Raw genomic sequence first — 19,094 nt, forward strand, 5'->3', positions numbered from 1 at the left:
CAAGATCATTTCATTAGTTAGCCAGAATGTTTGTAAAAGACGTCGGGTGCTACGTACGTTACAGATAGGGTTGTACTTAATTAGTCTTGTACGACATTTGGTATTTATATATCATTAAAAGAGTATTTCGAATCTTTTGTGTTTGATTTAGTTTAGTTGTCACAATAAGTAGGACTTTGGATTACATCCTTGTTGGTTGAACTGTCCGGAAGGAGTCAAACGGGGTTTTTTTCTTAATTATTTATTTTGTTCATGGATGAGGTCAGCACGGCCGTAGAGTAAGAAGGTTCTTTTTCTCTCTACACATTTTTAGTTCAATAATCAATATAGCTTTCTGTATTTCAAAAGGTGTCATTAGCAATAGCCGTTAATGGCTGCGCGCCCGTGAACGTGATGCTAGCAACGCAAGACTGATGTGTCATGTCATCACCAAGCTAGCCAGTCCAACTTACTTATCTTTGACTATGTTTATAGGAAAATTAGTAATATTTAAATAAAATTAGTTTCGTTAAATATTAATTATATTAAAATATATTTAGATAATATATTTTTATAGGAAATATTTCTATATTTTTTATAAACTTAATTAAAGTTTAAAAATTTAACTAGAAAAGAAGTAGAAACAACTTATAGTATGAAATGGAGGTAATAGCTGCTAATACGATTCTCTCCATGATGATGTTGCAACCCATGTGACAGCAACACAACTTGTCAACTTGGATTTTTCCAAAGTATCAGATGATGTAGTAGTACGTGTGGTTACTAGTAGCTTCATGGCACACTTGATGAGCCCTTCTTAATTTACCTTTTTTTTCCTCTTAGTGCTGATAGCTGTTACTGTGCATTCTTGATCAGTTGATTAATTAGTTCGCACGGTACGGTTACTAAATCCTGGGGTTCATCTACTACATATCCTCTCAAAAGTACAACGCACGTTTAATCCTTTTTATAGCTTAGCTACTAATGGTACTAATCAATTAATTAATCAAGGTATTTTGGAGGCTTCTCCTACCTGGCAGGGGTTTAGTTACGGTCTACTCACTTGATCCCTTAATACAACAAATTTAGATATAAGATTATTCAGATTCATTATATTGGAAGGGTCATATTCCCTACTAAATTAAGTTTTTTTTTTGACGAAAAAGTACGTGGATAGCTTAATCTATATTTTAAGAAATAGCTCGGTGAGAATTTAACTGGTGAAAATATATTAAAAAATTGCACGCACAGATAGTACGATATAGGCCAGACGTCGTCGATTTCTCCAAGTCTTCTTGCTGCCGCAGCCGCAGTATTCTGACGCAGTATAACTTGGTGGCCTGTTTGGTACGGCTCCAACTCATAAATTTAGCTTCAAGAGTTGAGTCTAGAGTGAAGTTATGGAGCTGCCTAAACCCAGCTTCACAACTCTAGTATATTTTATGAGAGAGCTTCACTCAACTCTACTTACAGCTGTTTGGCTGGGCTCCAGCTCTAAAAGGGATAAAACTGGAGCTAGAGCTGTGTCAAACAGGCAGGCCCGTAGTACGTACGTCGTCTCCTACTACGTACGGTAGAACAGTGGCGGCTTCGATATGCAACCACCCTCGATGCATTTCGGTGGCTGCGCGTACGTGCATTTCTGGCCACCTTCAGCTGGGGTTGCAAACTTGGAATGGGAGCACAGCGGATGGAAGAGTAATTTGGTTTCTTATATACTCTTCCCTTTTTAAGTATATAACACCACTATTTTTTTCATATATATTTGACGAATTGTTTTATTGAAAAAATTATATAATTACTATTATGACTTGATCTATAAGGAAAGACTCTTTAAGTATAAATTATATTTTGCATGTTTGCATAAAATTTTTAAATAAGATAAATGATCAAATGCATATAAAAAAAGTCAATAACATCATATTGTAAAACAGAGGTAGTATTATCTACTCCTCCGTCCTAGTAAAATATAGCTAATTAATGTGGTTACGGTATGTAATTTTTTTAGCATATTTACGATGAGGCAGAGAAGGGGGTTTGATTTCAGAATGATTTTTTCTTTTGAAAATGAATAAGTTTTAACCATTTTGACCAATTTATGACTAAATTAAAAAAAGAATAATTCCAAGTGAAATAGTGTCGTGTGGGACAAGGGGGTGGGGTCTGAAATACCCAGAATTTCAAAAATTTTGGACCAAAATTACAAACAATGACCATGGGTTCAATTTTTATCTATAGTTACTTCTCCCATTACTACACTCATCTCAACGAATAAAAATCAAGACTTATATTTGAAAATATATCGTTCATGTTTTTTTTTCTCAGAAATAGTCTTGATATAAATTTTTTGACATAAATATACCACCGATATCGCTAAACCGCTGCGCGAAACTGACGTGGGTTGACGACACGGGCGGTCTCGCACAAATAGGACGCGAGACCGCGCGGTGTTGCGCGGCACGGGCGGTCTCGCATGGTGGGTGTGCGAGAGCGTTTTGAAAATTAAATGATTAACTATTAATTAATAATAATTAGTGATTAATTATCTTGATTAGTGATTAAGTAATAATTAATTAATTGCTAATCAAGATAATTAATCACTAATTAATCAGTGATTAGCGGAAAGGATCGGTATCGCTACTGGAGTCTGCGAGACCGCTCGCTCTTGCTGGTTGAGTTGCGAGACCGCTCGCTCTCGTGAACTTACCACGCGACGTCGAGCGGTCTCACGTTTTTATTGTGCGAGATCGTAATATCAACGGTATATTTGTGCAAATAAAATTACAACCCAAATATTTCTGAGAGAAAAAATATAAACGGTATATTTTTAAAATTTTGTTCTCAAAATCAACTCTATTTAAATTTCTACGCCTACTTTCCCATATCAACCGATCACAATCATCCTCCATTTAGTTTAACCTATGCCATTAATTCCCATAAAAAATTTTCGCAAGTCCTTTTAGGCTAAAGGAGTAGTTAATTATGTTGCATTTTTCGACAGAAAATGTACACAATGCAGGGAAACCCGTTCCCATGTCACCAAGGCAACAATATGATGGCTTCCTTCTTCCTCGGTGCGGCGATAGCTCCCTCCCCCTCTCGCACCCACCTCGAGCTCAGATACATCTTTGATTTTGTCTTTTACTCGTATTTCTTTTTACATGAAGCATCGGTTCGAATTGTACCGAGTCAGGTCATTTTTTTTTAAATCGTACAAATTTATTGGTGCTGATTCTACCTCATTAATACCGAATAAGCTATACTACTGGTTATGGGACCGGTACTGTTATCCCTTTTGGAACCGACAGCCACTATAATGGTTAGAAATACACCTTTAAAGACAAAACTACATCGTGCAATTTATTACAGCTGGATCGACCGAAACATCGGCCAGCCAATTTTATTACGAACAAGGGTGAAATGAACTAGAAAACATCCTAGGTCCGGTTCCATTTTATCTTTTGTGGTTGAAGCTAGCTTTCTTGGCCGTGGATGAGAATTTTAACCTACGCAAAAAACTTTTTATCCTGTCATATCGAATGTTTAGACATATGTATGGAGCATTAAATATAGATAAAAAAACTAATTACACAGATTACGAGACAAATTTTTAAGCCTAATTGTTTCATGATTTGACAATGTGGTGCTACAGTAAAACCGTCTCGCAGTTTATATGCGGAATCTGTAATTTGTTTTTGTTATTAGTCTACGTTTAATACTTCAAATATGTGTCTGTATATTCGATGTGACACGCTAAAACTTTTCACCCCTGCATCTAGACACAGGCTGTGTTCGTGGGAGAATGTTCCCAACCAGCCATTAGTGTACGAAAAACAAAATGATCCATTAGCGCGTGATTAATTAAATATTAGCTATTTTTTTTAAAAAAATAGATCAATATAATTTTTTAAGCAATTTTTATATAGAAACTTTTTTAAAAAAATGTACCATTCAGTAGCTTGAAAAACGTGCGCGAGGAAAATAAGAGATATGTGTTGGGAAACTTGGGGTTAAGAACACACCCAGGTTAGCGAAAGCACGGTCTTGTATAGCAGCCGGCTGCCGGGCCATCCACTGATCCACATTGTGAGATCTACAGGATGGATGCTTCGCAGGTATCGTCTGTGTGCTACAATCCGAACAGTAGAGTCCTGTGGTGACGACTACTGATGACTTGATGAGTGATGTGATGCCGTTTGGGTTGGACTGTCCCAACTCCCAAGCCTCTGTATCGGTGGCTGGCGGCAGCAGCCAAGATGCATGGAATCTATTGGGGGGCAAATAAACTGTGTCACCATAGAGACAACCATGAGAAAAGTCACACTTCTTTTGTTGCTGGAACAAGCACACACTGGGATGGGGATGGCCGTTTTCACCTGGAAACATCGTGTAATTAAGGAATTTTACCCATCTAACCATATAGATAAAATCTATTATATTTTAGAACAGAAAATAAAGACGTATTTGAGGCCCATCACTTGGATACTGCTAGCTATTTACCCGCTACGTATCCTAATACTATGAATCTACATACGATCTTTCTCGAACCGAATCTAGATATGATCATTTCTAGATTACGGATATATTTCTGAGCATATGTAGATTCGTTGTATCATAATATGTCATGTCTTGTATATACTCTCTCCGTACCATTTTAAGTGCAGCCATAAGTTTTCGCACTCAACTTTGATCGTCCGTCTTATTTAAATTTTTTTTATAATTAGTATTTTGGTTGTTATGAGATGATAAAACATTAATAATACTTTACTCGTGACTTATGTTTTTAATTTCTTTCAAAAAAATTTCAAATAAGACGGACGGTCAAAGTTAGGCGCGAAAAACCATGACTACACTTAAAATGGGACGGAGGGAGTATTAGGTTTATCTTTTACAGAATGGAGGGAGTACTTCATTCATTCGAAAGCACTCTCTGCTATTATCTATTCATTAAAAAAATGAGGGAGTAGCTGTTATTTTAGAATTTAAATTTTGCTCAAAAAAAGTTGAAGTTCCTTTTGTCATAGGAAAAAGTACAAATTACCCCCTCCACCTCTCGAACTATTGTGACAGTACGAATTACCCCCCTAACCACAAAACAGACATATTACACCTCGAACTATTGATACCGGATGAATTACCCCCTCCCCCCGACTCAATTCTGAGTGGTTTTTCTCCTACGTGGCACCGACGTGGAAATCCAATCAGCAAAAATAAATAAAAGAAAATATAGGGCCCACCTGTCATTACCTCTCTCCCCACTCCCCCCTTCTCTCTCTCTGGGGCGCGTGGATGGGCAATGGGCGGTGGCAGCAGAGCGCGGGAATGGCACGGCGGGCGGCGCCGAGGAGAGCGTTGGAGGAGGCGGGCTACGTCATCATCGTTATGGGGAGAGGGGCAAATGAGGTTGGAGGATGCACCGGAGAGGGAGCGCCCTCCTCGCCACAACCCGCTGCCTCTCACGCCCTCTCTGTGAGTCCGCGACGCCATAGCCCCGCCGCCTCTAGCGCACTCCTCGCCAGCGCCTGTGGCCCGTGGTCCGTGTCCCGCGCCGCCGCCCACCACCCGCCCCCGTGCAACACCGTGCGTGCCGACCCTCCGCCGCTGCTCGATCTGCGCTGAATGACCCGAACCCAAACGAGAACGTCACCATGAACGCCGCCGCCGCCACCGCCGCCACACTCGTCGCCGCCGCCCACCACTCCCTCCGTCCCAGAATATAAGAACTTTTAGGGTTGGACACGTGTATTAAGAAAGTAGTTAGAATTAAATGGGAGAAAGTTATGATTGGTTAAGGAGTGGAGGTAGATGAGAAAATTGAATGGTAGAGGATTGTGATTGGTTGAGAAGAGAATGTTGGTGAAGAAGTTATTATATTTTAGGATGGAGGGAGCAGCAGACATTGTGATTATTTTTCGAAACCTCAAATCTTTACGTAGAACGAGGGATAGAAAGGTGGTACTATCAGATTTCTCCTGCGAATGAAAAATCAACACCATTCGCCTATAGTTTACGGTCTTTGTGTGCGTGCATCTGTCTAGTTTCAGTAGGTGGTGGACTACGAATAATGGTGGTCAGCACGTACGTGGACGTTTAATTAATTAATTAATTAATCTTGCTTGCACGCACGTAGCCGATGGAAGGTGCGATGCACGCACGTACAGCCAGTATAAAGTGTATGTAACCTGAATTTAGTTGCTTTGGAGATACAAAACGTCATTTTTTCTTGACTTCTCTTCTACAGTTTGATGATCATGACGCAGCAACTAAGATGGCGGTCGTGTACGTTGTCACAGTGCCGGCTTAGATCAATGGATCGATCGATATGCATGCATGAATCCGTGATTTTGGGTTTCAGTATGTTTGGGGAAGTTTGTAGCAGCTACAATTTTTCTTAAAATTAGAAGCTTCGAAATAGTTTTGCTTTTCGTTTAAATTCAAAGAAGCTGTAGTTTTAGAATCCAGAATGAACTAGAAGATATAAGTAGAAAAACTTAACGTTTTCAGATTCTTAGAAACTGGCTACCAACTAACCGTTTCTTAGAATCTTAATTAAGCTTTCCAGTCATGTCCTTAGTCGCCGGTGATGGACTCATGGTGGTCGAGTTGACGACGCCGTGAAAACGAAACGAGGCTCATTCACAGTGTACATTTCGGCGGCATTCGCAATTATTTTCTGGGCGGCTTCAGTTGGGGGATGGGGATGAGAGCAGTGGAGGGAAGAATAATTTGTTGGTTTGCTACATTATATTTCGTTAGTTGTACATTAGTTTGAATCCTATCTTGTTCTCCTACTATTTTTTAGTAATTTGTAGTACTTTTAATTGTACATTTATTAACTTGTAGTATTTTTAAAAAGAAATGTTCCATTAAATATGTTAATAGTTGACAACTGATATATACTTTGTTATTCTCCCTGGACATTTGATTGATATAGCAATAAACTGCTACGGGTCTCAAACTAATTAATTAATCTACTTTAATCAGTTGTTGGTTTCTTGCATCAGAAGCTAATAGGATGAATTACCCATAATTATAGCTAGCTTCTGATGAATTAATTTAGAGGAGTACCTTTGAAGCAGACAACAAAACCACATATACACATATTAGCCAGCTGCGTTGTTGTTGTTGCCATAGTTGATGAGAATGTAGATGAAAATTAAATAATTGCATGCAAAATGAAAAAAAATATTAACGTATGACTAATTAAGTTTTAACCATTTCAAACTTAAAAGTAAATTTATCTGATATTTTAAAATTTGAAAAGTTTTTAAAAACACGTTAATGAAAATTGAGATAAAATATTTGTCGTAACCAGAAAAGAACAGGATTAAGATCGTAATCAGAAATAAACAGGATTAAGATTAAAAGCGGGCACGTAAAATGAGAAAGTTATTAACGTATAATTAATTGAGTTTTACTACCTCCGTCTCAAAATATAACAACTTTTGGCTATGAATCTAGACACACGATTGTCTAAATTTATAGCTAAAAATACTTATATGTTGGGACGGAGGGAGTAATTAATACAAGTATTTGATATTTTAAAACAATTTTCTTATAGTTTTTTTTTCACGAAACGTATCGTATAGTAATTTGAAAAACGTGGTAATGGAAACCATATATATGGTTTGCCATGGACGCACGCACAGTGCGAGATACATCTAAAAGAGGCGACAATTTCTCCAAGCTTTTTGCAGCCACGGTTTGACGCGATAGAGTGGTAGTCGTCTCGTACACAGAGACAGTGTATAGTGGCGGCTTCGATAGGCATGCAATGCATGATTAGTTTGGATCGGTCAAGCTAGGCGGATTGTCGATTAATTATTGGGGGGGATCAGGGATGGGACTCGGGAACAGCTGAGGGAAAAAGAATTTCATTTCCTATATATATAATCGTATATCTCATATATATATATATATATATCTGTTTGAATGATTGAATCCTATCCACTACTCTATTTCTCCTAAATATTCCCATGTTATTTATGTAAACAGCTGACAACTACGTACTAACATACTCCCTCAATCCCATAAAAAACCAACCTAATACTACATGTAACATATCCTACTACTACGAATCTAGACATACATATGTATCCAGATTCATCGTATTAGAATATGTCATATCCGATTCTAGATTTGTTTTTTATGGGACAGAGGGAGTACGTTATTATCCTTTGACAATTTGATTATTAAGTTAAAGATTTAACGGATCTTTGCTATATCAAACTTGGATAGAAAACTCAGGCTAGATCTTGCAAATCGCTTTGATCTTTCTATTAGCTCCATGATTCGTCCTCCAGCGATCCTCTATCTCCGACAGCACCATAAACTCTGACTACAGTGAGAGGGGTTGTGGGCAGAGAACCGGAGCACGAGTGTTATAAAAAGGAGAGGGATGTGATCGAGGACGTTCGGTATAAATCCGATGGCTACAAATCGAATAAGGGCAAGTACAACAATGCAGACAGCTGCTGTCTTTTTGGCACAAACAGACAGCTGAAAAGACATTTTGTACAACAGTGTGGACAGCTGCTGTCTACAGGGTAATTAAATTTCCAACGTAAAAAGACTTCTTCACCTCACGTCGCATGTCCCCGCGCCTAGGATCACGAGCCACAGCCGTAGCTGAACCAGACGCCGGCTTTGCATCGAACGATGGTCGCGGGGGGGTGTTTGCAATTTTTTTCTGCATGTCTACGGCAAGGGACAGTGCGTTGTACCTGCCCTAATATGAGCACCCATCGCTACTAGCTAGAAAACGGTTTTCGCATGTGGCCAAAACTCATTTACACAGTCAAACGTTCCATCTGCTTTTCAAGGCCATGTAAAAATCAGCGACCGCCTGTGATAATGGGTCTTTGAAGCCGGCTGCTGGCCGGTCATCGAATCCCGCCGTCCACAACTACGCGGGTGGACCTTCAAGATCAAAAATACGACCTGCCTACATAGGAAAATGGGACTCGTGGTCGAAAATCGTTTTTCTACTAGTTCTCAAAAACCATCGGAAAATTATGTAAGAAGTTTACCTTCATAAGTGTGTCACTCAACGACTTTGATTTGTTCGTACCATTCTGTCATCGATCACTGCTGGGTAGTAAGGACTTGGTTTTCTTACCACTGTATCCGAATTATCCCTTTCCCCTTTGCCGAGTCAGGAAGAAGATGGATTTACAAACTCTAAGGCTGCGTTCGTTTCCCTGGGTTGGGAACGCTACCCTCCGGCACAAAAAACAAAACGGTCCATTAGCACGTGATTAATTAACTATTTACTAATTTTTTTTCAAAAATAGATCATTATGATTTTTAAGCAACTTTCGTATATAAACTTTTTTTTTAAAAAAAACACACTATTTAGCAGTTTAAAAAGCGTGCGCGTAAAAACGAGGGTAAGGGGTTGGTAACCAGCTGGAACGAACGTAGCCTTAAACCTTCCATATTGCTTGCTTTAACTAATTCTTGACAAGAAAAATAATAACTGAGGCCCTCTCGTCGGATCATCGTATTTGTCATACCTCCTCGGTTTAATTTGTCCCAAAGAAAATGGGCATTGACCTTGCAGGCCATCTTGTGGATCATTGTGTTTGCCCCAAAAAAGAAAATGGATGACTTTTCTTGGCCATCCTTGGTGGTTGTCTGCCCCCAAACAAATTCCATCTTGCAGTAGGAGATTTCACCTAATGAGAACTGGAGTTAAGCTTATAGTAGTTATTAAATCAAGTGTAGCGTGCATCTTGAGATAGAGGTTAGTTAGTTCGCTTTATTTTTTTCCCAAACATGTCCATATATAACATATTGGCAGCTAATTAAACAGTCAATTATATATTTCAACAATCTCATAGAGCTTTACACAACTGCAGTCTCTTATTCAAGCAGTTGAGTTTGAACTCACAATCGAAAATTTCAAATTCTAATGTAACCTCAATAGTTGGGGTATGCATTTTCCTGCTAATCTACTAACGAGTGAGCGATAGGCAGGCAGTAATGAGCGAAGACAGGAGTAGGGCAGCTCGACTAGAGTCCTAATCCTTGACCTAAATAAAATTATGCTTTAAATTTTGAAAACAGGGAAGATACAAAGATAAATTTATATAAATTACACTGGTGCAACTTTACTCCATCCATCCCAACAAAAACAATATAATCTAAAATATGATGCGATGTTTTCTAGTACAATGAATCTGGATAGGTTTTTATTTAGATTCGACCCTGTTTAGATGGGACTACAACTTTTTAGTCCCTATCACATCGGATGTTTGGACACTAATTATAAATATTAAACGTAGACTATTAATAAAACACATCCATAATCTTGGACTAATTCGTGACACGAATCTATTGAGCCTAATTAATCTATGATTAGCCTATGTGATGCTACAGTAAACATTCTTTAATTATAGATTAATTAGGCTTAAAAAATTTGTCTCGCGAATTAGCTTTCATTTATGTAATTAGTTTTGTAAGTAGTCTATATTTAATACTCTAAATTAGTGTTTAAATATAGGGACTAAAGTTAAGTCTCTAAATCCAAACACCATATCATTATCCTAATAAACATTACATCTTATCGTAGGTTGGTTTTTTATTGGGATGGATAGAGGCTGTGTTCGGAATCGGACGTTCCCAGCGTGCACAGTAATTACGGAAAACGGAGCGGTCCATTAACACATGATTAATTAAGTATTAGCTATTTTTTTAAAAAAAATAGATTAATTTGTTTTTTAAAGTAACTTTCGTATAGAAATTATTTATAAAAAACGTATCATTTAGTAGTTTGAAAAATGTGTGTGTGAGAAACAAGGGAGGAAGGTGGGGAAAGTTTTTTTTTTTTTTTTTTTTGGGGGGGGGGGGGAACACACCCAGAGTATTCTGGAGCAAATCGTAGCTCCGGCCTGGCAGCTGACACTGACAATGCAGATGTCTCAGTATTATTGAGTATAAACAAAACAACAGTCTCAATTTGAAGTTAGGTAATGTATCACTCACGTACCATTTTTAACCTTCACTACAAAAGGAAAACATATATTAAAGATATGCCCTCTTCCGATCAGTCCCAAAGTAAATGGGTTGACCCTTCAGACCATCTGGTGTGCTTATCAAAAACACAGAAAGAGAGAAAGAAAATGGTTGACTTAAACAGATTCCATCTTGCAGTAAGAGGTTTCACCTGATGCAAACCGGATTCAAATTACTTAAACTTATATTTTAGTCCTCCTAACACCTAGCGGCGTAACGCAATACATGCATGATTATTCCTTCCTAGTTTGATATTGTAGTAGAGTACAACTACAAAATTGGACACATTCAGTCGATCATTCAGAGGTTGTTGAGATCTAGGGGTAAAGTTTTGGCGTGCTATATCGGGTATTATATAGGGTGTTGTAGGGATGTTCGGACACTAATAAAAAACCAATATTACAGTATCCGTCAGTAAACCACGAGACGAATTTATTAAGCCTAATTAATTTGTCATTAACAATTATTTAATGTAGCACCACATTGTCAAATCATAGAGCAATTAGGCTTAAAAGATTCGTCTCGCAAAGTAGTCGTAATCTGTGCAGTTAGTTATTTTTTTAGCATATATTTAATACATCATATATGTGTCCAAATATTCGATATGATAGAGTATAAAGTTTTAGGGTGGGATCTAAACATGCCCTTAATATGTACCGGAGTACCATGAATGCACAAAGAATCTTCAGACTAAAATAGGAGTGACTATTATTGTAGCTTTAAATTTGTACTCTAACATACATGCACCATGTTCACGTTCAAAACGTAACACTGCAAGGAAATCAATTACGTAGAGCTAGTATAAAATGAAAGGGGTTCCATTCACTTGTTTTACTTTTCTTTATTTTAGATCAGGTTTAGGTTGATGTGGATGTTTAAATTTGAATTGAGAAGATACATATATGAAAAAAATAGATAAAGTACTATACTTAGGGTGTGTTTGGTTGAGCTGTGGCTTTTGGAAAAGCTGCTGTGAGCTGTGGGCTGTGGAAAAGCAGCTGTTGAAAATCAGCTGTGGGAAAAGCAGAAGCCCGTTTGGTTAGAGCAGCTGTGAAACTGTAGGTTGTAGAAGAAATACCTGTAATACCCCTAATGGCATGTGGGACTGATTATATGCAAATTACTCGTACAAACCTAATCTGTTCAATATTTTATATTTGAATGGCCAATTTTTAAAGAAAAAATGTATAATTTTTCCATCAATCAAAGTTTTTATCAACATATATTAGTTTTTTATCCATCAAAGTGATATGGTCCACATAAACAGAGCAAAAGATAAATGGTTCATACAATGATGCCATATCTAAAAATAACTATCCTCCTCTTGCACTAATCAAAGCATCAGCTATCCTAGTACGAATAGTATTCATGGTATCATCATTCTCTGCATCTTCACTCTCATCGTCTGACGTGTCACTGGTATCTTCTAGTAAGTAGTCCTCATCAGCATCACATCTCTCAAACTCCTTATCACGTAAATTGCTATCACGGACGAAGTTATGCAAAGCAAGACAAGCCATGATGATATGCTTCTGAGTAGTATGTGAGAAACTTGGGATGCCCTTCAAAATACGCCACTTTTGCTTCAAGACTCCAAAAGACCTTTCAATAACATTTCGAAGGGAGGAATGCAAGAAATTGAACACCTCATACTTTCCTTGAGGAGGTCCCGAACGATGCCGAAATTCTGGTATATGGTATGTGGTTCCTTTGAAAGGTGCAAGATACCCTATTCGGTTTGGATAACCTGAGTCGACGAGATAATATTTTCCTATAAAACTAAGTTAGTAATGCAAATAATAATACTAGTGTACAAATATTAAAATTAATGAAGGAACCACTTATACCTGTAGGAGGCATGGGAAATGAAGGAAAATTAGCCAATGCATGACTGAGGATGCGCGAGTCATGTGCAGAACCTGGCCAACCAGCAACCGCAAAGATAAACCTCATGTCAAAGTTATAAATAGCTAGCACATTCTGAGATGTATATCCATGATGACATGTGTGGCTAATTGTTTCATCCAATAGCACTACCACTGAAATATGTGAACCATCTATTGCTCCAATCGCATCTTTAAAGTATGGCCAAAATCGATCCTCTCTCAACCTTCCATGCTCCATAGAAAAAGTAGGATCTCTAGGAGTAATATTGTCTTTAGCTAACTTGCGCAAACACTTCAACACTTCATGAAACTTGGTGTGAACCGTCCAAAGTGACCGTGTGAAATGACTTTCAACTTGTGAAAATGATTGTGGCCCTCCGACGATCCACAAAAACATCGCCAATGACTCAATGGATGAAACATTGTTGCTCGAGCTCAATCCGTAGGTAGAGACTAGCAAGTCATGAAGTGCATGAAAAATCTCAGGGCTCATCCGAAACATCTTATAAAAATACCTTGGACGATCCATCAACCTCATCACCCATTGAATTCCAGTTTCTGGCGTTTGTCTGTATGCACCTTTTTGCAAATACCGCTCAGTGTACAAATTGGCCATTTCTCCCATAATAGAAGCATGTTGGGCAAGGTCAGCTAGCATCAATAATCCCTTTTGCCCTTCTTTGGCTACATCTACTAATTTTCCATCCATCTACAGAAGATATAGTAATAATTAACGGCAAACAAGTACAACAACAAGTATAGAACATAACATCACATAGGGAAGCAAATATTAGCTCACAACATGGAAATAACGGTTTTACATGTCCAAGCAAATATTGGTTTACAACATAGAAATAAATAACTCAAAGTGTTCTCACATAGAGAAGCAAATATTGGTTACAACATAGAAATAAATAACTCAAAGTGTTCTCACATAGGGAAGCAAATATCACATAAACAAGGCAACAATCGATAAAAATAAAATTTTAACGTAGGGAATCACTAAGGCTTCATCATCTCCTTTTCATGCTCCCTCTCGATCAAATCGAGTCTTCCTTCATTTGTTTCTAGCTAGCTAAAGACCTCCCTAAATTCAGGCTTCATAATCAAAGTTGTGGCTGTGTGCATTAGAGCAGTTTTTTCTTCTACCCCACAATCTTTCACCATCTTCATAGCCTCTTTAATGGTAGGGACTACATTGCATGGAGAAGCTGATGATGCTTCAACACTTGTACAAATCTTTTCTGCCGCCGTTTCTATTTCAAACAAGTGTTCTTGTACATACGAGCGAATGGGCTCTTCTCATCCTTATCTCGAACAATAGTGGATGACCCCTTGCGTTTATTTTTTCCGGGGTTCACTGTCTTTGCAGGTTTTGGTACCTCAGCCACATCATCATCACTTGCCTCATCGGAGGATACATCTCCAGGACATGATGCTGAAGCCCCACTAACATGTGACTTGCCAAAAATGATATGCAAATCATCTAGGAATTTTGGTCCTTGTTTGCGAAACTTCACATGATTGCATTTGATTCCTTTCTCACGATTGTTGCATCTCTGAAATTAAATAAATAAAGTTAGCAAGGCACACTATAACAAAGAATAGAAAAAAATATCACAGGGTGAAAGAATAGTACTTACAGCAAGGTGTTCTTCCCACCATTCCAGCGAACAGACAATAGTTTGTTTTGCCTCATCCCATCCAAGACCAGTGGCACAATTCTTGAACTCCATAAACATTGTATATTCCTTTTTCAACACATCTAACTTGTTCTTCAATTGTTTTTTGGTTCGCTTGTCACCCGATTTTTCTGCAAACTTGGAAACAACATTTTTCCAACCTGTAGTGGTGAAAATTCCCATGGGTCTATTCCCAGCTTCTATCTCTTCTTTGCAAACATCAAACAAATGCCTTACAAAACCATCACCCCAATCTGCCTTGTCACCCATTCTTGAACCAAATAAATTTTTGTTCAATCAATTTGCACGCCAAAAATCAATTTGCTGTAACATTCTAGGGGCAACACATGCATCAACACAAGAGCAGGAGCATTCGGCCTCACCTTTCAGGCCGGCCGGAGCAGTGGCGAAGGAGTCGTAGCAGCGTCGGGCGGCGTGGGGCGGCGTCGGGCAGGGGTGGCTTCGGGCAGCCTGGGGCAGCGTCGGCCGGCGTCGGGGATCGTCGGCCGGCGTGGGGCGGCGTCGGCCGGCGTCGGGCAGGCAACGAGGAGACGGCCGTCGGCCGTCGGGCGACCTGGGGCGACGTCAGGTGGCGTGGGGGCGGGCAACGGGGAGACAGGCGACGGAGCAAGCCGGCACCGGGAGATGCGGCGCGCGACGACGGGACCACAAGCGGGAGCACCCGGCGGTGGAAGCACGGCGGCGCGCGCTGGCGGCGGCAAACCCTAGCGCCGCGTCAAACCCATGGCCAGCGCTTGGCCTCGTGAAAGGGGAACGAGAAAGAAAGAAAGAGCGAATCGTTTTCTTCCGTAATGGTATAAGTGGGTAATTTTTTCCCACAAAAGCCAGTGAAAGCAAGGGTAGGGGCTGCTTTTGGATTTGTACTGCACTAAAAGCAGCTTTGGAGCAAAAGCACTTGTGGCTTTTGGGCCCTTTGGTTAGTTTTTGGCTTTTGCAAAAGCAAAAGCAGGTTAAAAAACCCAACCAAACACACCCTTAAAAACGATTTTTAAACCGGATTCTTGGATATCCTCTCTTCTATGTAGCTCCGCCCCTGCCGGCTGCCGTGGAGCCAATCTGGAGCTTGCATCTTCAGAGATGAGATGAAGGTGAGGGCCAGAACCTTCTTAGCTTAACTTCCTCAAATACAAAGGACATCAGATTTGAAGACCTACTTGTATTGACCCTCCCGTACTTACGGTGCTTAATCGATACTCCATATATGAAAGTTTCAAATTGATAAGCCATGGAATTCCAGTGGGCAGCTTTCCGTTCAGAGATCAGATCGACCAACTTTTTGCTTAAAACATAATGGCACTAAACTTTCTCCGTAAAAAAAAACACCATATCCACATTCGTATCCAAAGTATATTTTATAGACAAAAGGAGTAAAAAACTAGTAGACGAATCCAATCCACTTTCTCCCTCGGGACCACCTATACATTTGTCGACAAATTTTCTCCTAAAAATTTGACAGATGTAATTATAGTACAATCGTAGTGTAATTACACTGTAATTTATATGTAATTACACTGTAACTTGCATGTAACTACACTGTAACTTATATGTAAGTTTCACATAATTTTGAATCGTTAGATCTATTACAAGATTTGTTTTGGTGAGAAAGAAAACAAATCATAGTACACACATATGTGAAAGAATTTGTTCCCACGACCTTCATTTTACCGAAATAACATGTTACGGAGAGATTTTTGAAAGTTACATACAAGTTACACTATAGTTACAGTGTAATTACATGTAAGTTACAGTGTAATTACACTACGATTGTACTGTAATTACATCTGTCAAATTTTTAGGGAAAAATTTATCGATAAATATATAGCAAAATCGAATGGGACATATCCCATCCAAAAATACGGATTATCTGGGTAGTAGTTGGACTGGGCGGTTTTCAGTGGGAAAAATGGGCCAGGCCTAGTCAATCCACAATGCGGCCCGTTAAGGACGCCAGCTAGCTTTTCGGGGATGCTGGGCCGGCCTTCTGTCCACCTACGTATACAGCCCATGCAAGTCCTTTGGATGGGCTCATGGGCCGGATGCTGCCTGCCTCCGAAAAAGCTAATGGGCGGCTAGTCACGCGCGCCCTCGCCCGCACGACACGTGTGGCGGCGGACGGCCCGCCGCGACTGAGGAGCGATTTTTCCGTTTTTTTTTTTCCGTTTCTCTTCTGTTTTTCAGTCGCGATTTTTCCCTTTTTTTTCCGTTTCTCTTCTGTTTTTCTGTTTTGTTTTTTTCGTTTCTCTTCCTTTTTTTTGTTTCTTTCGTTTCTCTTCCGTTTTTGGTTTTCCCCCCTTTTTTTTAAGACGTACGTATTACAAAGTTTGTATTCGTGTGTATATCAAGTTTTTATTCATACGTATACAAATTTTGTATTCGTATTTTTTTCTCTCGGTTTTTAATATGTACATATACAAAGATTGTATACATATATGCAAAGTTTGTATACACGTATGCAAAGTTTATATACGTGTATGTAAAGTTTGTATACGCGTATGCAAAATTTGTACTCGTGTATATAAAATTTGTATATGTGTATATTTTGTATACATCAATTTTTGGTACACATAAAAATTATATATACACGTATGTATATACTTTGTATATATATACATAAACTTTATATTATTAATACAAAATTTATACGTATGTATATAATAATACAAAGTTTATATATATGTATACAAAGTATATACATACTACATACACATTTACATACATATATATATATATATATATACACACACGTAGTAGTAGCAGTAGTAGCAGTGGATGTAGCCCGCGCGACCGCGCGACTGATTGCGCATTAGGTGCGCCCCCCTGCCTCTTCTTTTTCTTGGCCAATGGAGCAATTTTCCCTGTTGCAGGGTTTCAAAAAAATTTTCCCTGTTGCAATATTGACTAGGATAGCTAGCAAAGCTCGATCGATTGGCGATTGTGTATTTGTGTTTGCTCCCAAACCGTCTGCAGTTCTTTCACCTAACGCAAACCGGAATTAAGCTTAATCAAGTGTGGCAAAGTGAAGCTAAATTAAATACGAACGGTCAAATCCAACCCTCACTTGGAGCTTTACACAATCGTAGTCTCCGATCTTTTGTTCAAGTAATGGAGTTTAAATTCACAATTCGGAGATTCGAGCAATGGGATTTAAACTCAATTTTACGTCGAGTTTGATTCACATCATTAATCTCAAATACAAGGAATATTTACGGAAGATGAAAACGGCGAGGACTAAAATGAGAAAGGAAGTAGTTCAGCAAGACGACTGCGGTAATTCAAACTTGAAATCTCGTGGACTTTCTTTAAACTTTGAGCTCAAATTATAAAACTTCCGATTTTAAAAATAAAACTTCTATAACTTAAAAAACTGAAAATCTTTCTAAGCAATTCCTTGAACTTTCAAATCAAAATATTTAAATTTTTTTTATCTTAGCATTTACAACTTTATATCTGTAACTTAAACTTTCTACTCATAACCTTAATTTTTTAAACCAAATTGGAAAACTTTTGCCTTGAAAATCTCAAACCTTTTAACCAAGGGCATGTAGCTCACATGTGGACAACGGCTCTTGGCAAGGTGGAAGAAGAGGGAGATCCAAAGCTCGCCAACGTCTCAGTGGGTAGGAGGAAGAGAGATAGGGTGAGTGGCACGAACACGTTAGAGAGGAGGGAGAAGGAGACTTTGGTTTGCTAGCGTGCTTGAGTTGGCGACGCCCTAAGAACCAATGACGGTTTTGCCTGGTTGAGGCTAGAAACAAGGAGAAAGGAGTCGCAAGAGGTATTGAGACAGGAGCGAGGTGTAGATCATGCAAGGCGTTGGGGAGGGATTGTTGCTAATGTGTGAACAAGGGGATACAATATTCGCTAGTATAGTTTCGCACTAATTAGCATTAACTATAGTGCTCTATGTAATATAATAGGTTTAAAAGATTATGTTAGAAAATTCTTGGTGAAAATAAGGCAGAGTTCTTCCTGAGCATATTTTTTTTATGAAGGGTGATGATTGTTAGAGGTATGTCATGAGGGCCTTCGGCTAACTTGCCGAAACCACCTAAGCCACCAAAGACATCGCCCAAGTCCTTTGGGCGAAACCCTTGGGCAAAACCGTAGGACGAAGAGCAAGGGGTCCACCACCAAGCATCGGGCGAAGTCTGGCGATAAAGATTGATGGGTTCGCTACCAAGCTTGGTGACCGGCCGAAGGCTTACCAAAGGCGAAGGGCGTCAAGTGAAGCATGATGCCGTCGTTCGGAGTACAAGATGCCTTCGGCTAAGGGCCCAAGAGGCCTGGTGCCCCATGGAGGCCCTTTGCCACCTAACGGGCCGGCGCAGGAAGATCATCTCGGGGCCCGTAAAGACAAAAGACACTGTATACCCATTGCAATATCATAAGGGTAACCATGTAAATTCTCCTGTACTAACCAAACCCTAAAGGGTATGAATTTGTACTAGGATTATAAATAGTCCCTAGGGCCAAGTAATGGGGGATCCCAAAATTTTTAACCAATTAATAT

The 19,094-nt window shown here is 39.2% G+C and overlaps 2 protein-coding genes across 2 annotated transcripts; both read right to left on the reverse strand.

Annotated features, from left to right (window-relative positions):
- Positions 1 to 12,308: 12,308 nt before the first annotated feature.
- On the reverse strand, positions 12,309 to 13,497 carry LOC112937003 (uncharacterized). The gene is made up of 3 exons (XM_026021698.1): positions 13,050 to 13,497; positions 12,843 to 12,914; positions 12,309 to 12,742 (listed from the first exon to the last, which is right to left on the reverse strand). Exons 1-3 carry the CDS (start codon positions 13,495 to 13,497, stop codon positions 12,309 to 12,311), a joined length of 954 nt encoding a protein of 317 aa, XP_025877483.1.
- A 381-nt stretch (positions 13,498 to 13,878) lies between these two features.
- On the reverse strand, positions 13,879 to 14,909 carry LOC112936819 (L10-interacting MYB domain-containing protein). The gene is made up of 2 exons (XM_026021110.2): positions 14,525 to 14,909; positions 13,879 to 14,440 (listed from the first exon to the last, which is right to left on the reverse strand). The coding sequence occupies exons 1-2, from the start codon at positions 14,831 to 14,833 to the stop codon at positions 14,138 to 14,140; spliced, it is 612 nt and encodes a 203-aa protein (XP_025876895.1). The 5' UTR covers positions 14,834 to 14,909; the 3' UTR covers positions 13,879 to 14,137.
- Positions 14,910 to 19,094: the final 4,185 nt, after the last annotated feature.

Source organism: Oryza sativa, chromosome 11, assembly GCF_034140825.1.
Source record: "Oryza sativa Japonica Group chromosome 11, ASM3414082v1".
NCBI classification, from domain to species: Eukaryota; Viridiplantae; Streptophyta; class Magnoliopsida; order Poales; family Poaceae; genus Oryza; species Oryza sativa.